General features: G+C 41.2%; 1 protein-coding gene across 1 annotated transcript in view; it reads left to right on the top strand.

Moving 5' to 3' along the window:
- LOC103512409 (protein retinal degeneration B) overlaps nucleotides 1–22,975 on the top strand; it is a 35,439-nt gene that overhangs the window by 9,380 nt on the left and 3,084 nt on the right. The window contains exons 8-21 of the mRNA XM_026825877.1: nucleotides 918–923; nucleotides 5,094–5,138; nucleotides 5,487–5,567; nucleotides 6,095–6,332; nucleotides 7,324–7,544; nucleotides 9,516–9,617; nucleotides 10,078–10,197; nucleotides 14,115–14,263; nucleotides 15,214–15,330; nucleotides 15,615–15,723; nucleotides 16,615–16,771; nucleotides 18,127–18,247; nucleotides 18,953–19,162; nucleotides 19,849–20,064. Of these exons, the coding sequence (XP_026681678.1) occupies nucleotides 918–923; nucleotides 5,094–5,138; nucleotides 5,487–5,567; nucleotides 6,095–6,332; nucleotides 7,324–7,544; nucleotides 9,516–9,617; nucleotides 10,078–10,197; nucleotides 14,115–14,263; nucleotides 15,214–15,330; nucleotides 15,615–15,723; nucleotides 16,615–16,771; nucleotides 18,127–18,247; nucleotides 18,953–19,162; nucleotides 19,849–20,064 (1,892 nt within the window). The remainder of the gene's footprint in view (nucleotides 1–917; nucleotides 924–5,093; nucleotides 5,139–5,486; nucleotides 5,568–6,094; nucleotides 6,333–7,323; nucleotides 7,545–9,515; nucleotides 9,618–10,077; nucleotides 10,198–14,114; nucleotides 14,264–15,213; nucleotides 15,331–15,614; nucleotides 15,724–16,614; nucleotides 16,772–18,126; nucleotides 18,248–18,952; nucleotides 19,163–19,848; nucleotides 20,065–22,975) is intronic.

The following is a 22,975-nucleotide window of genomic DNA, read 5'->3' as shown; positions in this document are numbered from 1 at the left end:
TTCGGGACGATAAGACCTTAGCAGTTACAGTGCCCTCTATCAAAGCTCTTATAAAAAATAATAAATAAAATAAAAACATCAGGCTTCTGGCAACACTGCCTACCCCTCCCCTCACCATAAATCTATTAAAAATTAAAACATAAATACTAGGCATCTGACAACACTGCCTTCCCCTCTCTCCCCCTCCACTTCCCACTTTATCTCTGTACAAAGTCCCCCCTCCCTGTTTTGTGCTCGTTGCTCCCCCTCTCGTTTTTCTGTTCCGGTAGTTGTGCATGCGTGTGTTTTCACTGTGCATTGTGCGGTGCGCGCGCACCTCCATGTTCGCAGGGTCACGATCAGCCGCACAACGGACAGGCGCTCATGTGCGCGTACAAACTGTGTCGCGTTCAGTTTCACTATTGGGGCATGCAGACCAAGCTGGAAAAGTTTGTGCACGAGTTTGGTAAGGTGGCCGGAAAAAAACGGGGGCTGGCCGTATTTGGTCCAATTGGAAACGGGCCCTATTTTAAAAAGAAAAATACCCTGTTTAATTGCATATCACCGAAAATGAATTCGTAGTTGTAAAAGTTTGTGTATGAGTTAGGTAAGGTGGTGGGGGTGTAGGGTGGCCGTATTTGGTGTCACGAGAAAAGGGTCCTATTTTGAAACAATACTTTCACTGTAGTAATATAACGGTACTGTAGTAATAGCAAGTTAAAAAAAAAAAAAAATCCATATCACGAAAAAATTACTTGATCGCAGATTACCAAAAGAGGAATTCGTAGGTAGTTGGAAAAGTTTGTGTCTGAGTTAGGTAAGATACTAATTAGGTCCTGGCTTATAAGCCGTTGCAGTTTTGTAGGTCAAGATATCCGTCCATTTCTGGTTTCTATCTTCTGAAATCTTGTCTTTCATCACTGAAATCTTGTTTCCAGCCCTGAGGAAAACCATAAGATCTATCATGTGGGCTCACATCTACCTGGCTGGATTAAGAGCTTACTGCCCAAGTCTGCACTTGAAGTTAAGGTAAGCTGCAGTGGAAAAATCTGTCCTTAAAATCAAGGGATCACCTAAAGCGGGTGTCTTTAAAATCAAGGGATCACACTTATACTTCCCGAATACCTTCCGTCTCGGCTCCGTTTCATCTATATCGTAGAAACAAACTACTATCATGCCACGTGAGCTCACGTGACGTGATAGTAGTGTGGCTGTCCTGAGCGAGATTACCCTAAACGATAAAAAAAATCCTCCCCTAACTATGAAGAGTATAATTTACTGGGGTTCTTCTTCTCAAGATGAATCTTCAGAAAGTCACATGAGAATCTATCAGAACAATAACAACAACCCCTCTAATAACTGTATTTGCCTTTCCCCTCCAGGTGGTGCTAACGGCACAGACATTCCGAGTGACGGCCTAGTGCTTTATTTAGACTGTCAGCTTAGAACAAGTTGTTCCATTATACCAACAGTTTAATAGAGCACCTCTTTATTGATATAATTTACAATATTATTATCACCTACCTCTTTATTTACACCTACAATATTATCTTTGAACTACATCTTTCTGACTCCCCATGATCTCACGTGACGTGATAGTAGTGTGTTTCTATCTTTATTTTAATTTTGACTCTTGAGTTGAAAGATCTGAACGTTATTCACTTGGATTCCATTTCTCAATTTCAGGAAGAGGCATGGAACGCTTACCCGTTCACCAAGACCGTTTACTCGTGTGATTTCGTCAAGAATTTCAAGCTGGAAATCACCACCAAGTATTTGCCTGAGAGCGTTCTGGCATGGGCGTGGCAAGATGAATGGAATGGTTTGAACATAGAAGATATCAGAAAGATAGAACGGGATACAGCTGAAGCTTTGAAGCTGAAAATGTCAGGTAAGTTCTTTGGCAGTTGGTAACAATAGTTTCTACGACAATCAACCTGCATGGCCGAATGGGTATCACTAGGCCAAGTGGGTGTCACTAGGCCTTCTTTTTTTTCTGTCAAGTTATCCCCCTCGTGAGTATCACTAGGGCGGGAATCAAACCCGCAACCTAGCGCTTACAAGGCAAGCACGTTACCTTCTGAGCTAACTAGGCTGGCTTTAACCGTTCTTATTTTCCTAGAAACTTTCTTTTTCTCCCTGATAATGACGTCACTGTTCGCTAGGTATTGATTTAAAGTGACTACTCTTGTCCTCATGAGGCGGAGTGCACCCCTCCTTTCTTAATTCTGCCATCACTATTCGGCTACAGCTAAAGCTGCTACAACAACAACAACAACAACAACAACAACAACAACAACAACAACAACAACAACAACTTCTTACACTGATGATGTCAGCCATGGCAAAACATGTCTGCCTGTCTAAATAAACGATAAATAATGGAAAGTAAAAAAATCCTCCCCTAACTGTGAAGAGTATAAGTTACTGGGGTTCTTCTTCTTCTCAAGATGAATCTTCAGAAAGTCACATCAGAATCTATCAGAACAATAACAACAACCCCTCTAATAACTGTATTTGCCTTTCCCCTTCAGGTGGTGCTAACGGCACAGACATTCCGAGTGACGGCCTGCAATCGGCCTCCTCGCACTCCACGGCCCCCTCAGCCTCCACGATAACCTCGGCCCCAAACCCGGCCCTCAAAACTCTGGCCGACGCTTTGGACAGCATAGAGAAATCCGACTCGGAACTCCAACAGCATGTGTCCACTCCTAAACCCGCCTCTGTACCTGCTAGCGCCTCTTCCAAACACTTGTCTAGTCATAGCAGCAAGTAAGTAAACTGAAGAAATCAGAACTTCAGAGCTAGTTAAAGAAGAAGAAGAAAGAAGAAGAAGAAAGAAGAAGAAGAAGAAAGAAGAAGAAGAAGAAGAAAGAAGAAGAAGAAAGAAGAAGAAGAAAGATGAAGAAGAAAGAAGAAGAAGAAGAAAGAAGAAGAAGAAAGAAGAAGAAGAAAGAAGAAGAAAGAAGAAGAAAGAAGAAGAAAGAAGAAGAAGAAGAAGAAGAAGAAAAAAGATGAGTGTTTCACCGCCAATTTTATTTCGTAGCAATGAAACACCTGCTACATTAGACTCGTGTGGTCTGTGTCGTAGCATGCCCATCCCGTATTATACCTCTCATCAGATGGGCGAGAAGAAGAGACAATACTTCCCTTTTAGATGCTGGGTCAACACGAGAACACCAGAAAGTTACCCCGTTGAAATATTTGTAATAAAAAAAAAAAAAAAAAAAAAAAAAAAAAAAAAAACCGCCTTCTTAAAATAAAGTCACCCAGCCTGAGTGCGGTCGGAAAAAGCCAACCGCACGCGATTGTCCAGATGGTCAAACATCCGTCCGCAAGCCAACCATATACTAACCGCCCGCAACGTTGCTTTTAACTTAAATGATACATCAGGAACGGTGTATTTCATATACCATCGCCAATGGCTCCAAGTACATTATTTTATCCCTGAACTTAAAGGACTGCGATTTTGACTCTGCAGGGGTAAAGGGACTTTTCAGTCTCATCCTAGCACTATAAATCAGGTATTACCGGGCTAAAAAAAAAAAAAAAAAAAAAAAAAAAAAAAAAACGAGTGGATGCACCTAATGGGACGTATTATGTCTCTTATCGCCCATCTGATGATGGACATACTACGGGATAGGCATTCTACGACATAGATGTTTTATTACCACGAAATAAAAACGGCGATGAAACTTTTTTTTTCTTCTTCAGATGCTAACGTGGACATGACAGCCAAGAAGTCAGACACAACCACATTCCGAGGCGCTTTCGAATCAGTCATTCGACAGCATTATCCTTCCATGATGGGCAGAGTAGCTATGAGACTGGTAGCGTGCCCGCCCATATGTACTGACGGACTTAGTATATTATCCAGGTAGGTACACCTATTTAGTGGAAAACTTCGATTACCTACCGCCCGGGGCGGATTTTATCCTGAACGGATAATGTTCGTTCTCGGAACGGCTGTCTTTTCTCTGTCCTGTCTTCCTTCTCTCTTCGATTTCGGGATGATAAGACCTTAGCAGTTACAGTGCCCTCTATCAAAGCTCTAATAAAAAATAAAAAATAAAAATAAATAAAATAAAAACATCAGGCTTCTGGCAACACTGCCTACCCCTCCCCTCACCATAAATCTATTAAAAATTAAAACATAAATACTAGGCATCTGACAACACTGCCTTCCCCTCTCCCCCTCCACTTCCCACGTTATCTCTGTACAAAGTCCCCCCTCCCTGTTTTGTGCTCGTTGCTCCCCCTCTCGTTTTTCTGTTCCGGTAGTTGTGCATGCGTGTGTTTTCACTGTGCATTGTGCGGTGCGCGCGCACCTCCATGTTCGCAGGGTCACGATCAGCCGCACAACGGACAGGCGCTCATGTGCGCGTACAAACTGTGTCGCGTTCAGTTTCACTATTGGGGCATGCAGACCAAGCTGGAAAAGTTTGTGCACGAGTTTGGTAAGGTGGCCGGAAAAAAACGGGGGCTGGCCGTATTTGGTCCAATTGGAAACGGGCCCTATTTTGAAAAGAAAAATACCCTATTTAATTGCATATCACCGAAAATGAATTCGTAGTTGTAAAAGTTTGTGTATGAGTTAGGTAAGGTGGTGGGGGTGTAGGGTGGCCGTATTTGGTGTCACGAGAAAAGGGTCCTATTTTGAAACAATACTTTCACTGTAGTAATATAACGGTACTGTAGTAATAGCAAGTTAAAAAAAAAAAAAAATCCATATCACGAAAAAATTACTTGATCGCAGATTACCAAAAGAGGAATTCGTAGGTAGTTGGAAAAGTTTGTGTCTGAGTTAGGTAAGATACTAATTAGGTCCTGGCTTATAAGCGGTTGCAGTTTTGTAGGTCAAGATTTCCGTCCATTGTTTTTTTTTTTTTTTTTTTTTTTTTTTAAGAGGTTTAATAGAGGGAACTGCACTGCTAGGGTCTTAAGGTCCCGAAATCGAAGAGAGAAGGAAGACAGGACAGGAGAAAGCCAGCCGTTCCGAGAACGAACATCACAAAGTCCGCTCCGTGGGGGAATCTAATCCGCGGCCTAGCGCTCACAAGGCAGACACGCTACCAACCAAGCTAACTAGACTGGCCTAGTATGTTCTTAAATCCGGAAAACCATGCTACGAGCTCACAGACAGGCATGGGCGTGGCAAGATGAATGGAATGGTTTGAACATAGAAGATATCAGAAAGATAGAGCGGGATACAGCTGAAGCATTGAAGCTGAAAATGTCCGGTAAGTTCTTTGGCAGTTGGTAACAATAGTTTCTACAACAATCAACCTGCGTGGCCGAATGGGTGTCACTAGGCCTTATTTTTTTTCTGTCAAGTTATCCCCCTCGTGAGTATCACTAGGGCGGGAATCAAACCCGCAACCTAGCGCTTACAAGGCAAGCACGTTACCTTCTGAGCTAACTAGGCTGGCTTTAACCGTTCTTATTTTCCTATAAACTTTCTTTTTCTCCCTGATAATGATAGAGCGTTCTGGCATGGGCGTGGCAAGATGAATGGAATGGTTTGAACATAGAAGATATCAGAAAGATAGAACGGGATACAGCTGAAGCGTTGAAGCTGAAAATGTCAGGTAAGTTCTTTGGCAGTTGGTAACAAGAGTCTAATCTATACTATTTTATCCCTCCAATGTAAGTCCGTACAGTTTTGACGTGTCTCCGTGCGCGACAGAGCGTGACACTCCGGGCGTGACGCACGACTCAGTCCCCATTGGCGCGATACCCCTTCTGGTCACATGTTCCTATCCATGCTCTGTCGCGCAATCATGTGCTAACAAATATTCTCTTTCCCTCCCTTCCAGTCTGTGCCATCACTATTCGGCTACAGCTAAAGCTGCTACAACAACAACAACAACAACAACAACAACAACAACAACAACAACAACAACAACAAAAACAACTTCTTACACTGATGATGCCAGCCATGGCAAAACATGTCTGCCTGTCTAAATAAACGATAAAAAAAATCCTCCCCTAACTATGAAGAGTATAAGTTACTGGAGTTCTTCTTCTCAAGATGAATCTTCAGAAAGTCACATCAGAATCTATCAGAACAATAACAACAACCCCTCTAATAACTATATTTTCCTTTCCCCTCCAGGTGGTGCTAACGGCACAGACATTCCGAGCGACGGCCTGCAATCGGCCTCCTCGCACTCCACGGCCCCCTCAGCCTCCACGATAACTTCGGCCCCAAACCCGGCCCTCAAAACTCTGGCCGACGCTTTGGACAGCATAGAGAAATCCGACTCGGAACTCCAACAGCATGTGTCCACTCCTAAACCCGCCTCTGTACCTGCTAGCGCCTCTTCCAAACACTTGTCTAGTCATAGCAGCAAGTAAGTAAACTGAAGAAACTGAAGAACTTCAGAGCTAGTTAAAGAAGAAGGAGGAAAAGAAGAAAAAAGATCAGTGTTTCACCGCCAATTTTATTTCGTAGCAATGAAACAACAAACAAGCAATGTTTTTTTTTTAAGCAAGGTCTATTGTAATAATTATGCAATGTACAATGTTAAACCCTTAAAATACACGAGACCTTGTTTAGACTGCTGGGGTAAAGGGACTTTTTAGTCTCATTCAAGCAGGATAAACAAGGTATATTCTATTCTACATTAGACTCGTGTGGTCTGTGTCGTAGCATGCCCATCCCGTAATATACCTCTCATCAGATGGGCGAGAAGAAGAGACAAAACTTCCCTTTTAGATGCTGGGTCAACAGAAGAACACCAGAAAGTTACCCCGTTGAAATATTTGTAATCGAAAAATGAGTACAAATTTTTGTACTCTAAGAAAAGCCAGCCTATTTAGCTTGGTGGGTAGGGCGCATGCCTTCTAAGCTCTACATCGCGGGTTCGATTCCCGCCGTTTCGAAAGTTATCCTATTCTTCTCTCTCCTGTTTCGGGACGATAAGACCTCAGTATTTACAGTTCTATCTCTCAAACTTAAAAAAAAAACACTTGTCCCAGGCTGCTCGAAAGTGTCTGGTGGGTAGGGCGCATGCCTTCTAAGCTCTACATCGCGGGTTCGATTCCCGCCGTTTTGAAAGTTATCCTATTCTTCTCTCTCTTGTTTCGGGACGATAAGACCTCAGTATTTACAGTTCTATCTCTCAAACTTAAAAAAAAAACACTTGTCCTAGGCTGCTCGAAAGTGTTCGCTAAAAGTGCTTCAACTTCAACCACTCTTCTACCAAGACAGACACACAGATTCTAATGTCATTTCATTATTTTTACTTTCTATTACTACAGTTATAGCGAAGCTATACTAAATACCTAAATAGTAATGAGAAAGTATTGCAATCGGTCCAAATTTATCATTCTCACCCCCAGGTTGTCTCTCTCATTGTCCAAAACTCCCGGAGGCCCGGGGGGCGGGGGAAGCACCGAGAGTGGTGCCCCGCACAAGGCTCGCTCCACACTTCACTCGCCCTCATCAGTGCGGAGTTTCGAAGCCGCATCCTGGCGTATGGAGAGTCTGATGCGGGACTCGGAAGATTCAGATGGGATCAGTGGCGCGGAGGATGAAGACGATGAGTTTTTCGACGCCCAAGGTAAAGGAAGTTTCCACCTAGCTCCCATGTGCAGCTACGCGACTGATAGTTTTTAATTTTTCTCTTGAAAAAAATATCATTAAGAATAAAATTTAAAAATAAAAGAAATAAAAAAATGCATGCCAAAAAATCTACTACATTATTAAGGATTTTTAAATGCGGCCTAAACCACTTTAAACGACACTTGGCCATTTTTTAAAGCTGTTTTTAATACATTTTTTTCCATCCGTTACTGATGATTTTTCTTTTTTAATAGTTACCTACATTTGATTTTTTTTTTTTTTCCGATGAAATGTCTTCTAGTAATTCACATGTTATGTATTTCTCTGTTTTTAAAGCCTGTTTTTAATACATTTTTTTCCATCCGTTACTGATGATTTTTCTTTTTTAATAGTTACCTACATTTGATTTTTTTTTCTTTCCGATGAAATGTCTTCTAGTAATTCACATGTTATGTATTTCTCTCTTTTTTTGTTTGCATGCCTGTTCTTATTTATTTTGCATGGCTTCAGGGTTTCTAGTTCCCACCATTAAGAAACGTAGGTATTTCGCTTTTTAAGATTTTCAAGGCTTAACTGTAACGGCACTGTTTACCTCCTAAGTCCTTTGATCGCGACAAAGGTTTTACCCATCGTTCGGCGATAAGCAAACCCGCCTCTTTTTTTGTTTGCATGCCTGTTCTTATTTATTTTGCATGGCTTCAGGGTTTCTAGTTCCCACCATTAAGAAACGTAGGTATTTCGTTTTTTAAGATTTTCAAGGCTTAACTGTAACGGCACTGTTTATCTCCCAAGTCCTTTAATCGCGACCAAGGTTTTACCCATCGTTCGGCGATAAGCAAACCCGCCTTCTTAAAATAAAGTCACCCAGCCTGAGTGCGGTCGGAAAAAGCCAACCGCATGCGATTGTCCAAATGGTCAAACATCCGTTTGCAAGCCAACCATATACTAACCGCCCGCAACGTTGCTTTTAACTTAAATGATACATCAGGAACGGTGTATTTAATATACCATCGCCACTGGCTCCAAGTACATTATTTTATCCCTGAACTTAAGGGACTGCGATTTTGACTCTGCGGGGGTAAAGGGACTTTTCAGTCTCATCCTAGCACTATAAATCAGGTATCATCTACCACGGTTGGTCCAGTGGTAACGCGCTTGCTTGCCATGCAGAAGGTCCCGGGTTCGAATCCCACCATCGACCAAAATTTGTACTCGTTTTTCGATTGCAAATATTTCACCGGGTTACTTTCTGGTGTTCTCGTGTTGACCCAGCACCTAAATTTTGTACTCGTTTTTCGATTGCAAATATTTCAACGGGTTACTTTCTGGTGTTCTCGTGTTGACCCAGCACCTAAATGGAAGTATTGTAGACAGGGAGGTAAGTGACTAAGGCCATCCACTATCAGGTATCAGCTAGACCTGAGAGGCGGACCTGATCAGGTGTACCTGTCAGTGCTACCTGCTCATCAGGTATCAGGTAGACCTAATAAGCGGACCTTTTCAGGCGTACTTGTCAGGTCTACGTGGTAGTGAGTGGCTGGCCTTACACTTGGTAGTATACCAAAGGTAACCAACCTCAGTGGTGCAGTGGTTAGAACGGTGGACTTTGAATCTGCTCTCAGCTCTAGGCAGTCGCTTCCCTCTACCTGCTTGATGCTTTATGCCAGGGGTGGTCACTAACCTTACCTTCGGGAGCCGAAATCCCGATTCAGGGTGATCCACGCCGCAGGCGAATTCTTGAAAATTTTGGTCTACAATCTTAAGAATTCAAATTCAGTCTCACTCTGATATGTTCAGAAAAAAATTCAACAAGTATGAATCATGGTTAGAGAGCCGCACAAGATCGTTTTGTGTGGCCACGTTATGGCTACCCATGCTCTATGCGCTATGAAGATTTTAGCCTAACCATTTTTGCTAATATGCCTGTAGCTATTCTCTATTCTAAATAACATCCTGATACTGTTTGCAGAGAGTATGGGAGACAACAGTTCTCTGGCCAAGTGGAGTTCCATGGAGTTACTCAATGAAGAAGATGAATCACCATCACCTAGTGTAGCAAGTAGACAGGGAGGTAAGTGACTAAGGCCATCCACTATCAGGTATCAGCTAGACCTGAGAGGCGGACCTGATCAGGTGTACCTGTCAGTGTTACCTGCTCATCAGGTATCGGGTAGACCTAATAGGCGGACCTTTTCAGGCGTACTTGTCAGGTCTACCTGGTAGTGAGTGGCTGGCCTTACACTTGGTAGTATACCAAAGGTAACCAACCTCAGTGGTGCAGTGGTTAGAACGGTGGACTTTGAATCTGCTCTCAGCTCTAGGCAGTCGCTTCCCTCTACCTGCTTGATGCTTTATGCCAGGGGTGGTCACTAACCTTACCTTCGGGAGCCGAAATCCCGATTCAGGGTGATCCACGCCGCAGGCGAATTTTTGAAAATTTTGGTCTACAATCTTAAGAATTCAAATTCAGTCTCACACTGATATGTTCAGAAAAAAAAATTAACAAGTACCTATGAATCATGGTTAGAGAGCCGCACAAGATCGTTTTGTGTGGCCACGTTATGACTACCTGAGACGACTCAGTGAAGTTAGCATCGTATCTAGTGTGTCTGGCGTGAACGATAATCTACCTCTGCATACGATCAATGCTTGTAAGTACCCATGTGAGACAGGAGACACTAATTGAAAAACGAGCGAAGGTCGACTTTTGTCCTTTGCTCGATTATTCCATATTTGGATCCGCAATATTGTTCTGCTTCGAACCCTAAAAGAATCACATTGATAGCTCCTTTTTTCACGGAGTTACACGAGTTTTTGTAAACCAACTCATGTGCTAAAGTTTTTTTAGGGTTGAACGTCACTGGATAACTACTAAGGTTTTCAGTGACGGGGGTTGTAGCATCCTGCCTCGGTGGTGTAGTGGTCAAGGCGCTCGCCTGGTAAACAGGAGGGCGTGGGTTCAATCCCAGCCGAGGTATGGAATACCTACCTCGGTGGTGTAGTGGTCAAGGCGCTACCTACCTCGGTGGTGTAGTGGTCAAGGCGCTACCTACCTCGGTGGTGTAGTGGTCAAGGCGCTACCTACCTCGGTGGTGTAGTGGTCAAGGCGCTACCTACCTCGGTGGTGTAGTGGTCAAGGCGCTACCTACCTCGGTGGTGTAGTGGTCAAGGCGCTACCTACCTCGGTGGTGTAGTGGTCAAGGCGCTACCTACCTCGGTGGTGTAGTGGTCAAGGCGCTACCTACCTCGGTGGTGTAGTGGTCAAGGCGCTACCTACCTCGGTGGTGTAGTGGTCAAGGCGCTACCTACCTCGGTGGTGTAGTGGTCAAGGCGCTGTTTCATCTACCGCAATATCAGAAATAAAACGGCGATGAATTTTTTTTCTTGTTTCCAGCTTAAGAGTAAACGTGGACAATTAAGCAACCGCACGCACGCATCAGCAAAACATCTGGAGGCGTTCGAATAAGTCATTGCAGCTTATATTCCATTATGGGGCAGAGTTAGGCATATGAGGGATCTACTGAGGTACAGTCCAAATGAGGGAGGTAAGTACTTATAAAAAGTTTTTTTTTTTTTTTTTTTTTTTAATGTGATTTCTCAATTATTTAGCCTTAAGATACCATGGTAAACAATTGTCACATTGATTGATCTCTTATGGTACCTGAGAAATCACATTGATCAATTTCAGGTACCATAAGCTTTATACAAAACAATACAGTTTTTTTTCTTCTCAAGATACTTTTTTTTATTAATATTAATTTCATACAAACTCAGTCGACGAAAATGTTAATTATAAGTTATACCACTATCTAAGAACGTATGTTCTATGCCTGTAGCTATTCTCAATTCTAAATAACATCCTGATAATGTTCGCAGAGAGTATGGGAGACAACAGTTCTCTGGCCAAGTGGAGTTCCATGGAACGATCAACAAATTTAAAATGATCAACATAGAAGTTGGTTTTCATACATTTCAGATCAACAAATTATGGGTGGATAAAACTATTTTTTTAAATGTGATATCTTAAGGCTAAATAATTGTCACGTTGATTGATCTCTTATGGTACCTGAGAAATCACATTGATCAATCTCAGGTACCATAAGCTTTGTACAAAACAATACAGTTTTTTTTTTCTTCTCAAGATACTTTTTTTATTTATATTAATTTCATACAAACTCAGTCGACGAAAATGTTAATTATAAGTTATACCACTATCTAAGAACGTACATATGTTCTATGCCTGTAGCTATTCTCTATTCTAAATAACATCCTGATACTGTTTGCAGAGAGTATGGGAGACAACAGTTCTCTGGCCAAGTGGAGCTCCATGGAGTTACTCAATGAAGAAGATGAATCACCATCACCTAGCGTAGCAAGTAGACAGGGAGGTAAGTGACTAAGGCCATCCACTATCAGGTATCAGCTAGACCTGAGAGGCGGACCTGATCAGGTATACCTGTCAGTGCTACCTGCTCATCAGGTATCGGGTAGACCTAATAGGCGGACCTTAGCCGTACTTGTCAGGTCTACCTGGTAGTGAGTTTTTTTTGGCTTAGCTAAGGTATCAGTGAATTTGTATACTAAATGTTTTTTGTGTGGACATCACTACTTTTTGTCCTTTTTTTGTAAATCACTAATATTGTCTTAATTCATTACAACTTGTATATCTTCTCTTAACCAATTCATTGTTACCATTCATTGTTCATTGTTCTTTTACCTATACCAATTCATTGTTTCAGATGTAATTCAACGGCCTCCCGTACAACAAGTGTACAACCTGTTTCATCCAACTGACCCTATAGCGGTCAGACTGGAGCCTCTCATATCTGCCCGCTTCTCCTTATTGGCCCCTGTAAACATTCCACGCTATCAGCAATTCCCCCTTGGTAAGAGCCAAAGCACTTCGGTGGCACAAGCTCTGCTTATACGGATGGGTATACCATTTATAAAAAAAATGTATGTTCTGAGTTTTTTATCGGTCAAAAATAAATGGAAACTTGTTAATAACTTGTTAATAATAATATAAAGCAATTCTTCCTGGTAAGAGTTAAAGCAATGCCCCCTAGGTATGTACGAGTAAGAGCGAAAGGTGCCCTGTAAACATTCCACGCTATCAGCAATTCCCCCTTGGTAAGAGCCAAAGCAATTCTTCCTGGTAAGAGTTAAAGCAATTCTTCCTGGTAAGAGCCAAAGCAATTCTTCCTGGTAAGAGTTAAAGCAATTCTTCCTGGTAAGAGTTAAAGCAATGCCCCCTAGGTATGTACGAGTAAGAGCGAAAGGTCAATGGTTCGAGTCCCTGCACTGGTGGGGCAGGGAGAGCCTCTCATATCTGCCCGCTTCTCCTTATTGGCCCCTGTAAACATTCCACGCTATCAGCAATTCCCCCTTGGTAAGAGCCAAAGCAATTCTTCCTGGTAAGAGTTAAAACAATGTCCCCTAGGTATGTACGAGTAAGAGCGAAAGGTCAATGGTTCGAGTCCCTGCACTGGTGGGGCAGGGAATTTTTTCAAAGGGGTTTTAAATAGGGAACTGTAACTGCCAAGGTCTTACCATTCCGAAAGCAAAAAGGGAAGGATACGAGCAAATCAGCCGTTCCGAGAATGAACCTTATCTGTTATTGTCCCGAAAGTGAAGAGAGAAGGAAGACAGGATAGGAGACGACACCGAAGCGAATACAATAGTCCGTCCACTATACCTTTTATTATTAGTAATAATAAAGGAAGGACGGACTAAAAAGGGAAGGATACGAGCAAGTCAGCCGTTCCGAGAATGAACCTTATCTGTTATTGTCCCGAAAGTGAAGAGAGAAGGAAAACAGGATAAAAGCAAGCCAGCTTTTTCAAGAACGAACCTTATCCGTTCAGGATAAAATCTGCTCCGGGCGGGAATCGAACCTGCGACTTAGCGCTTACAAGGCAGGCGCGCTACCAACCAACAACCAAGCTAACTTGGCTGGGATATATCTTTGACTTGATAAATTTTCGTTATTCTACTCAAGGGCTTATTGGCACAGTTATTCTACTCAAGGGCTTATTGGCACAGTTATTCTACTCAAGGGCTTATTGGCACAGTTATTCTACTCAAGGGCTTATTGGCACAGTTATTCTACTCAAGGGCTTATTGGCACAGTTATTCTACTCAAGGGCTTATTGGCACAGTTATTCTACTCAAGGGCTTATTGGCACAGTTATTCTACTCAAGGGCTTATTGGCACAGTTATTCTACTCAAGGGCTTATTGGCACAGTTATTCTACTCAAGGGCTTATTGGCACAGTTATTCTACTCAAGGGCTTATTGGCACAGTTATTCTACTCAAGGGCTTATTGGCACAGTTATTCACTTGCAAAGTGTGGGTACATTGGTGGTGTAGTGGTCAAGGCGCTCGCCTGGTAAACAGGAGGGCGTGGGTTCAATCCCAGCCGAGGTATGGAATTTTATCCTCAATATAATTTGAGAATTTGACCACAATAATAGTAGTAGCCTACTGCTGGAGTAAAGGGACTTTTCAGTCCTATGCGGGCAGTATAATTGAGCACTATTATTAAATATTGTTTTATGTGTGTTGCAGTGACTCAGAAGTGGTGGGGCAGCAAGCGGATAGACTACGCCCTGTATTGTCCTGAGGGTTTGGCCAACTTCCCCACCAACGCCCTACCACACCTGTTCCATGCTAGTTTCTGGGAGTCCTGTGACGTCATAGCCTTCATATTGAGACAGGTAAATAATTTACTTACTTACTTCCGTGCCCGTGAGATAGGAAAGGCACCTAGGAAAGGTACCTATCTCACGGCGTTGGAACTTATTGGAAGGATATTAAATATTACTTTATGTGTGTTGCAGTGACTCAGAAGTGGTGGGGCAGCAAGCGGATAGACTACGCCCTGTATTGTCCTGAGGGTCTGGCCAACTTCCCCACCAACGCCCTACCACACCTGTTCCATGCTAGTTTCTGGGAGTCCTGTGACGTCATAGCCTTCATATTGAGACAGGTAAATAATTTACTTACTTACTTTCGTGCCCGTGAGATAGGAAAGGCACCTATCTCACGGTGTTGGAACTTATTGGAAGGATTGGGTTTTAACCCTTTGGACGCTCAGAAACAATATCTGGGCTAAATAGTAAAATAATATCTAAATATTCTAAATAATTGAACGTTACATGTTTAACAACTTTATTTTGTTAATTTTTTTATGTATGTAGTATAGGTATATTCTATTCTATCCTTCAAGAATTAGAATATTAGCTGGTGGTTCAAGCTCACTGTGGAACTCACTCCTAATAAGGGCTTGTACGCTGTTCCCATATTCCCGATAGAGCCAAAAATCTACAGAGCAAATGTTGAAGGTGTTAAATGTCAAAATCAGATAAATCGTTTCGAACTTAAGGTCCCTTAAAGATACGGTCGGGCCTTAACTTTCATGATAAAATGTGCTTTACGTGTTGACCTCTACTGTTTTTTTTTTTTTAGTTTTCAGTGCTGCTACAGTGATGTTTCTTTCCATTTTTCCCGAATTTCATGAAAATGAATTTCTGATAAATCATTCGAGAGTTATGGTGAAATAAACTTACAGAAAAATTACTGATTACTTAAAACCTAACAAAAAATAGTCCAGTTAAAACTTAAAACTCACTTCGTTCATTGTTTTTTATTTTATTCTGTCCTCTAGATTGGTCGGTTTGACATGGCGCCAGCTATGGGCACAGATGATAAGGATCTAGAAGGATTCAACCCAGGTCAACCTAGAGAGAAGTGGATCCGAAAACGAACCTCGGTCAAAATAAAGGTGAGTTGTTTTTTTCCCTACCTATCTTGAGTGTTTTCCTTTTTCTTTGACCTAACTCGAAAACAAAAGGAAAAACAAAGCCAAATTGAGAGAGGGTTGAAGGAATTGAGATTCAGCAGACTCGGAAAACTTGAAATGCAGACTTGACCTTAATTTTTTCTGATATCACCACTTTTATAGGCCGACATTTTTGGATAGGAACCTGGTCTTTTTTTTTCACATTTGTGTTTTTGTGGGGGATTTATCTTACTAAATCTGCTGAATACAATATTGTGTGATTACAGAATGCCACGGCTAATCATCGGGCCAATGATGTTATAGTGAAGGAAGGATTACCTCAGACCCTGGTGGCTAGGTTTATGTACGGACCTTTCGATATGTTTACTCTGACAGGTAAGTTCGCCCTCCTGATTACTTAGAACGCGACGGGACGTTGCCAAAATTTAAACAGAGCAAATGTTCTGCACTCTAACAAGTGTGCACAATTGGCAACCCCGGGCCAGAATTTTGGAATGTCGTACAAAACGCGATTCCAAAAAGTTAAGTAAATGGTTTATGACATTTGTAAGTTATAAAGCTACACTTTTGGGGATTTTTTGGGAAGTTCAATAGCTCTGTTAGGTCTCATCGTCCCGAAAGCGAACAGAGGAGGAAGACAGGATAGGAGAAAGCCAGCCGTTCCAAGAACGAACCTTATCTGTTTAGGATAAATTCCGGACAGGAAATGAACCCGTAAACTAGCGCTTACAAGGCAGACGCGCTACCTTCCGAGCTACCTTTTTTTAAAGGTGGAAAAATCTTAGAAAGACCCCCAAGTCAAAAGCCAAAACCTTTGATATGGGGAGTGTGGGATTTATGTTTCGGTATTAGTGAGCCACTCCCACTTAAAACCCAACCTCTTTCTCACAACCTTAGCGCCCCGGGACCAAGGTTAATATTACTTCAATATCCAAGCTAACTAGGTTGGCTGATGTAAAACTTTGGCCTCACTTTGGCTAAATTGTTTCCCCCCCCCTCTTTTTTTTCCAGAGGACGTCCAAATCGGCGGTGAAACCAGTCTGCCGCACCTCCACACCCCCACCTTCCCCCCGCACCGGCGCCGTTCCTCCTCCTCGTCCGAGTTCTCTTCCACCCGACCTCGCATTGAATTCGACGTACATGAATTCTTTATGTTCGGGTCGCCCCTCTCCCTGGTGCTGGCCTATCGGAAAATGCGCAGCACCACCTCCTCCAGCCAAGATAACAGTCATATCAGTGAGTATTGGTTTTTTCTTGACGTTGATTGTGAAAAAGTGGACGTTCATCTAATCAAGGAGCCACCGAGTGGAGAGTGGGTGTTAATGTCCACCGAGGTGACTGATAAAACCGGACGGGTATCTTACACTCTACCTGAGGATCACAAGCTAAGCTACGGCATGTACCCGGTCAAAATGGTCGTCAGGTAAGTTATTCCAGGCATTTATTTATTTTATGTTTAAGTTTGACAGAGGGAACTATAACTGCCAAATGCTAAGGTCTTATCGTTCCGAAAGCGAAGAGAAGAGGGAGGCAGGATAGGAGAAGGCCAGCCGTTCCAAGAACGAACCTTATCTGTTTAGAATGAAGTTCGAATGCCTCGCATTGAATTCGACGTACATGAATTCTTTATGTTCGGGTCGCCCCTCTCCCTGGTGCTGGCCTATCGGAAAATGCGCAGCACCAACTCCTCCAGCCAAGATAACAGTCATATCAGTGAGTATTGGTTTTTTCTTGACGTTGATTTTTTTACACATAATGTTTTTTGTGGGGATCTCACTTCTTTTTGTTGTATTTTTCGATTTTTCCGTGATCATTTATGGGGTTTTTATTGGTTATTATGTTATTGTATTCGAGTGTTAATAATAAAATGCGCAGCACCACTTCCTCCAGCCAAGATAACAGTCATATCAGTGAGTGGTTTTTTCTTGGCGTTGATTTTTGCCACGCGGAATGTTTTTTTGTGGGGATATCACTTCTTTTTGTCTTTTTTCCCCATCATTCTGTATGGCGTGTAATTGTGTATTAACGGTTTCCATCTCCAGCCAATATAACAGTTATTTTTGTGGATTTTTTTTTTTTAATCAGAATGAAATCAAATCATGAATCTTTATGGTAAAGCGGAGAGCTTTTTCACAACTTTGTGGGTATCACAGTATTACAAGTCTTTCATTTTACTCAATCATCATATTTATTATGGCTCGTCTCTTCGACTTGTAATGCCGCCACTGCTCCCTACTCGATTAAAGTAGCTACTCAATTGTCCTCACGAGGCTGAGTGCACCCCGAACTCCAGAGCCGAAAGCTACGGCATGTACCCGGTCAAAATGGTCGTCAGGTAAGTTATTCCAGGCATTTATTAATTTTATGTTTAGGTTTGACAGAGGGAACTATAATTGCCAAATGCTAAGGTCTTATCGTTCCGAAAGCGAAGAGAAGAGGGAGGCAGGATAGGAGAAGGCCAGCTGTTCCAAGAACGAACCTTATCTGTTTAGAATGAAGTTCGAATCGGGCGTGAATCGAACCCGCGACCTAGCGCTTACAAGCAAACGCGCTACTTTCCAAGCTAATTCCAACTTCATTGATAGCTTTCATTACATTAACCAATAATATGAATAACATTTTTACGAAAATTTGGAATTTTTTTCTTCTTTTTCGGTAAGCTAAACGAAAATCCATCGTCCCATTTTGTCCGCTCTACATATTTTCCCCAATCCTATTTTTATTTTGTCCGCTCTATATTTTGATTCAATTCAATGAAATGTTTTTTCCAATTTTCAGAGGTGATCACACATCTGTTGATTTCTACCTGGCTGTGGTGCCACCTCGCACGGAAGTTGTTGTGTTTAGTGTGGACGGATCTTTCACCGCTTCTGTGTCAGTAACAGGACGAGATCCTAAGGTAAGTTTAAAATATACCACGTAACGCCTTTTGTAAGAAACTTATTGTTAAACACAACTATTCATTCTCTCTATCTCATATACCAGGTAACGTTATTTTAGACACCAACATTGTGCCACCTCGCACGGAAGTTGTTGTGTTTAGTGTGGACGGATCTTTCACCGCTTCTGTGTCAGTAACAGGACGAGATCCTAAGGTAAGATTAAAATATACCACGTAACACCTTTTGTAAGAAACTTATTGTTAAACACAACTATTCACTATCTATCTATCTCATATACCACGTAACGTTATTTTAGACACCAACATTGGCCTAAAGGCCATTGAAATCTTCTTCTTTTTTTTTCGCCTTTTCCCGAGTGCAGACGGGTTCGGCGTTTTTCGTCAGCCTCTCAATCGGTGATTGCTTTTGGGCTGACATTTGGTTTTTGCTACAATAAAATTATTATTATTATTTTTTTTTTTCGAGTGGATGCCCTTCGCACTCAACAGTCGCTATTTCTTTAGCCAGGGAAATTTCAGGCTGATGTCCTCCCTGCTTATAGGCCCCCAGTCAGAATAACCCACGAAAATATAAAACCGATTTTAAAAAAGTGTTTTCGGAAACTTAAACATTTTAGACGGTCATTTTCATCAAAGTTGATTTTTTCATTGGAATTTAAAATTTTTATGATTTTTTCTTATTATTTTATATTTTTCCTTTAGGTTCGAGCCGGGGCAGTAGACATAGTCCGTCATTGGCAGGAGCTAGGCTATCTAATCATCTACATCACCGGCAGACCAGATATGCAACAGGGCCGTGTGTTGTCTTGGCTGTCGCAGCATAATTTTCCGCACGGATTAGTGTCGTTTGCCGACGGACTATCACCTGGGTTTCTCGGCCACAAGGCGTCCTATTTGAAATCTCTCATACAGGTAGGTAGAATAGAATGGCCAAGCAGAAGGTCCCGGGTTCGAATCCCACCATCGACAAAAATTTGCACTCGTTTTTTTGCAAATACATATTTCAACGTGTTACTTTCTGGTGTTCTCGTGTTGACCCAGCACCTAAATGGGAAGTATTGTGTCTCTTATCGCCCATCTGATGAGGGACATACTACGGGATGGGCATGCTACGACACAGACCACATGCTCGTAAGTCTAATGTAGCAGTTGTTTCATTGCTTCAGAATAAAAAAGGCGTTTTTTTTTTTTTTTTTTTTTTTTTTAAAAAAATTTGAGATCTAAAAAAAACCTTGTTTATCCTGCTCGAATGAGACTTAAAAGTCCCTTTAGCCCAGCAGTCTAAACAAGGTCTCGTTTATTTTCTTGGTTAAGTTACCCATCCACATAAGAGACACCCAGAAAGGAAAGGACTTTTAATTGTGTTGAGCATAAATGCTTGTCACAAATGTCGTTCCCTGCTTAATGCACTACGCTAAATGACTTGACTAGGACTCGAACCACCAACCTCCAGATCCGAAGTCCACGGCGCTAACCACTACACCACTGAGGTTGTTGACACCCAAAAAGGACATCCAATAATAATAAAAAAGCCAAGTTTCTTTCTTTTTTTTTTTTAGATTAGTTGCACAATAATGATATTATAACCTCTCCCACAGGATCACGGTGTAGTGATTCACGCCGCCTACGGCTCCAACAAGGACGTAAGCGTCTACACTTCCGTCGGCCTCAAGCCACGCTCCATCTACATTGTCGGCAAGGTGTCCAAGAAGCACCAGTCGCAGGCCACGGTGCTCAGTGATGGCTATGCGGCCCATTTGACGGCCCTACAACAACACGGGGGCTCGCGGCCCGCCCAGGGGAATGCCCGGATGGTTCTCGCCCCGAAGGGATACTTTGGGCACAACCTGTCCATTCGACGACGCAGGTAAGGATGGGTATTAGGGATTTTCTTTGTTTTAGGGATTTTCTGTTTCTTTGTTTTAGGAAGTTTTCATTTAGGAATTTTTTAAGTGTTTTTGTTGTTTTAGGGATTTTCTGTTTCTTTGTTTTAGGGAGGTAAGAATTTTTATTTTAGGGAGTAGCTATTGTTTTAGGTTTTTGGGGATTTTCTTTTTTATTATTATTATTTTTTTCTATGTATTTTTTGCTCTAAGAATTTTAATTGTAAGGATCTTTTTGTTGTTTTAGGGAGATTTTTCCTTCCTTGTTGATGGATTTTTTGTAAGGATTATTGTTTTAGGGATTTTTATTTTAGGAATTTTGTTGTTGTTTTAGGGGTTTTTGTAAAGGATTTTTTTTTTTTAGAGATTTTTAAAAAGGATTTGTTGATTTGGGGATTTTAATGGAATTTTCGTGATTTTCTTTAATGGATTTTTAACAATTTTTGTTTTAGGGGTATTTTAAAGGACTTTTCTTCATTTTTAGATTGTAGCTGAATCCTAGTCTAACTCTGACATGTGTAACAATTCTATGTAGTCATTGAGTGTGTCCCTGTTCGGTAGACTTGAGTGTGTGCGTGTGTGTGCTTAGTCTTTGTGTTATGCTACTTATGCTCCAGGCATGTCACAACAGTAGTAACACAGCATCGCAAGCAACAGCTTTGCTAATTTGTATTAATCCTTGCTACAATATAAATCCATCTTAGAAAAAGGTCCCACATATGTTTCTTTCTAGTGCCCACACCTAAGTTGGATGCCATCACGAAGGTCTTTGTGTTATGCTACTTATGCTCCAGGCATGTCACAACAGTAGTAACACAGCATCGCAAGCAACTGCTTTGCTAATTTGTATTAATCCTAGCTACAATATAAATCCATCTTAGAAAAAGGTCCCAGATGTACATATGTTTCTTTCTAGTGCCCACACCCAAGTTGGATGCCATCACGAAGATGATATTTTCAAATTGACATACAAAACGTAGTTCAATAATTGTTTTTATGGGACCTAGTGGACCCCCTAATTTAATCACAAAGCTAAAACAATTCGAGGTAAAAATGGAAACCTTTAAGAAATCAGTTTTTTACTATAAACAAACATACCTGCATACAAACAAAGATCTCAAGTTATGTTAGAACACGTGAAAAAATACGTCTTTGTGTTATGCTACTTATGCTCCAGGCATGTCACAACAGTAGTAACACAGCATCGCAAGCAACTGCTTTGCTAATTTGTATTAATTCTAGCTACAATATAAATCCATCTTAGAAAAAGATCCCACATATGTTTCTTTCTAGTGCCCACACCTAAGTTGGATGCCATCACGAAGATGATATTTTCAACTTGACATACAAAACGTAGTTCAATAATTGTTTTTATGGGACCTAGTGGACCCCTTATTCTAATCACAAAGCTAAAACAATTCGAGGTAAAAATCGAAACCTTTAAGAAATCAGTTTTTTTACTATAAACAAACATACCTGCATACAAACAAACAAAGATCTCAAGTTATGTTAGAACACGTGAAAAAATACGCTTAAGTTTTACTCTGTTATGTGCTTGTTCTTTCTATTACCCTATTATTCTTGAAGGGAGCTCATTTTTTTACATGTTTTTCCTCTCTCCCTCCCTTCCTTATGGGACCTAGTGGACCCCTTATTCTAATCACAAAGCTAAAACAATTCGAGGTAAAAATCGAAACCTTTAAGAAATCAGTTTTTTTTACTATAAACAAACATACCTGCATACAAACAAACAAAGATCTCAAGTCATGTTAGAACACGTGAAAAAATACGCTTAAGTTTTACTCTTTTATGTGCTTGTTCTTTCCATTACCCTATTATTCTTGAAGGGAGCTCATTTTTTTACATGTTTTTCCTCTCTCCCTCCCTTTCCCTTTTCTGTCTCAGGTGCCCAGATAGATTACCCTATGGAAAGTAAATCGGCAAAGGTATAATATTATAAACTTCTTTTATAGTATTGTATCTGAAAATCTGTATGTTTAATCCAAATTTTCTTTCATGTTGCATTATTATATTGAACGTATACTAATTACTAACATTTGAACGCGTATTTTTCTTTCGGAATCTCAGACGATTTTCCCTTTTGTGAAGTCCATTTCCTCTCTTTTAAAAGAAAGTATTTAGTTTAACCACTAGGTGGCGTATCAGCGCTTGGTATAAAATCCAAGATGGCGTCTTTTCAATCTTGACAAAGAGTTGGGAGTTGAAAAGTTGAAGGTTGAAAGTTGAGTTGTGATCCCACAAGTAAAATACGCGTTTATTCTCATAAATTAAATTAAAAATACACGGGTGTTGCTATCTTCCTCAATGACACGTTCTCTTACCAGGTTCTAGCCTCTTCGCCCTCTCAATACTCCGCCACTGCAGAATTTCTAATATTAGAGGTAGTAGTCGAGTCATACAAAATACTTATAGCTGTTGTATATCATCCACCACGTGTCGGCTCATTGGATCAGTTTGAAGAAGCCTTGGAGTTCCACCTCCCTAACTACCAGCACTAATCTCTATTTGGCTTCTTCAATAGTGGTATGCTTTTTAAAATCGTGATTTGGAATTCAAATTCCGATGATCCCTCCTATAATAGAATATCTAGTCACGAAACTATATTGGCTATTATTAAATATTTCACGAATAATAAAAAACGATTTTATTTCATAGTGGCCATCCTTTCAAGCAGTTTTTCCCCCGAAATAAAAGCCTTTTTCCAAGGGGTTGTCGAAATTCTTTCATAGTTTGGTCATTTTCCTCTCTTGAAAACCAAGTTTTGAAATTTTCACAAATTCGGACAAAAAGTCACTGCTTTTCATTTAACATATGTTTCGTG

Source organism: Diaphorina citri, unplaced genomic scaffold (assembly GCF_000475195.1).
Source record: "Diaphorina citri unplaced genomic scaffold, Diaci psyllid genome assembly version 1.1 scaffold834, whole genome shotgun sequence".
NCBI lineage: Eukaryota > Metazoa > Arthropoda > Insecta > Hemiptera > Psyllidae > Diaphorina > Diaphorina citri.
Note: the sequence above shows the minus strand (reverse complement) of the source record. Positions and strands in the feature narration are given on the sequence as shown.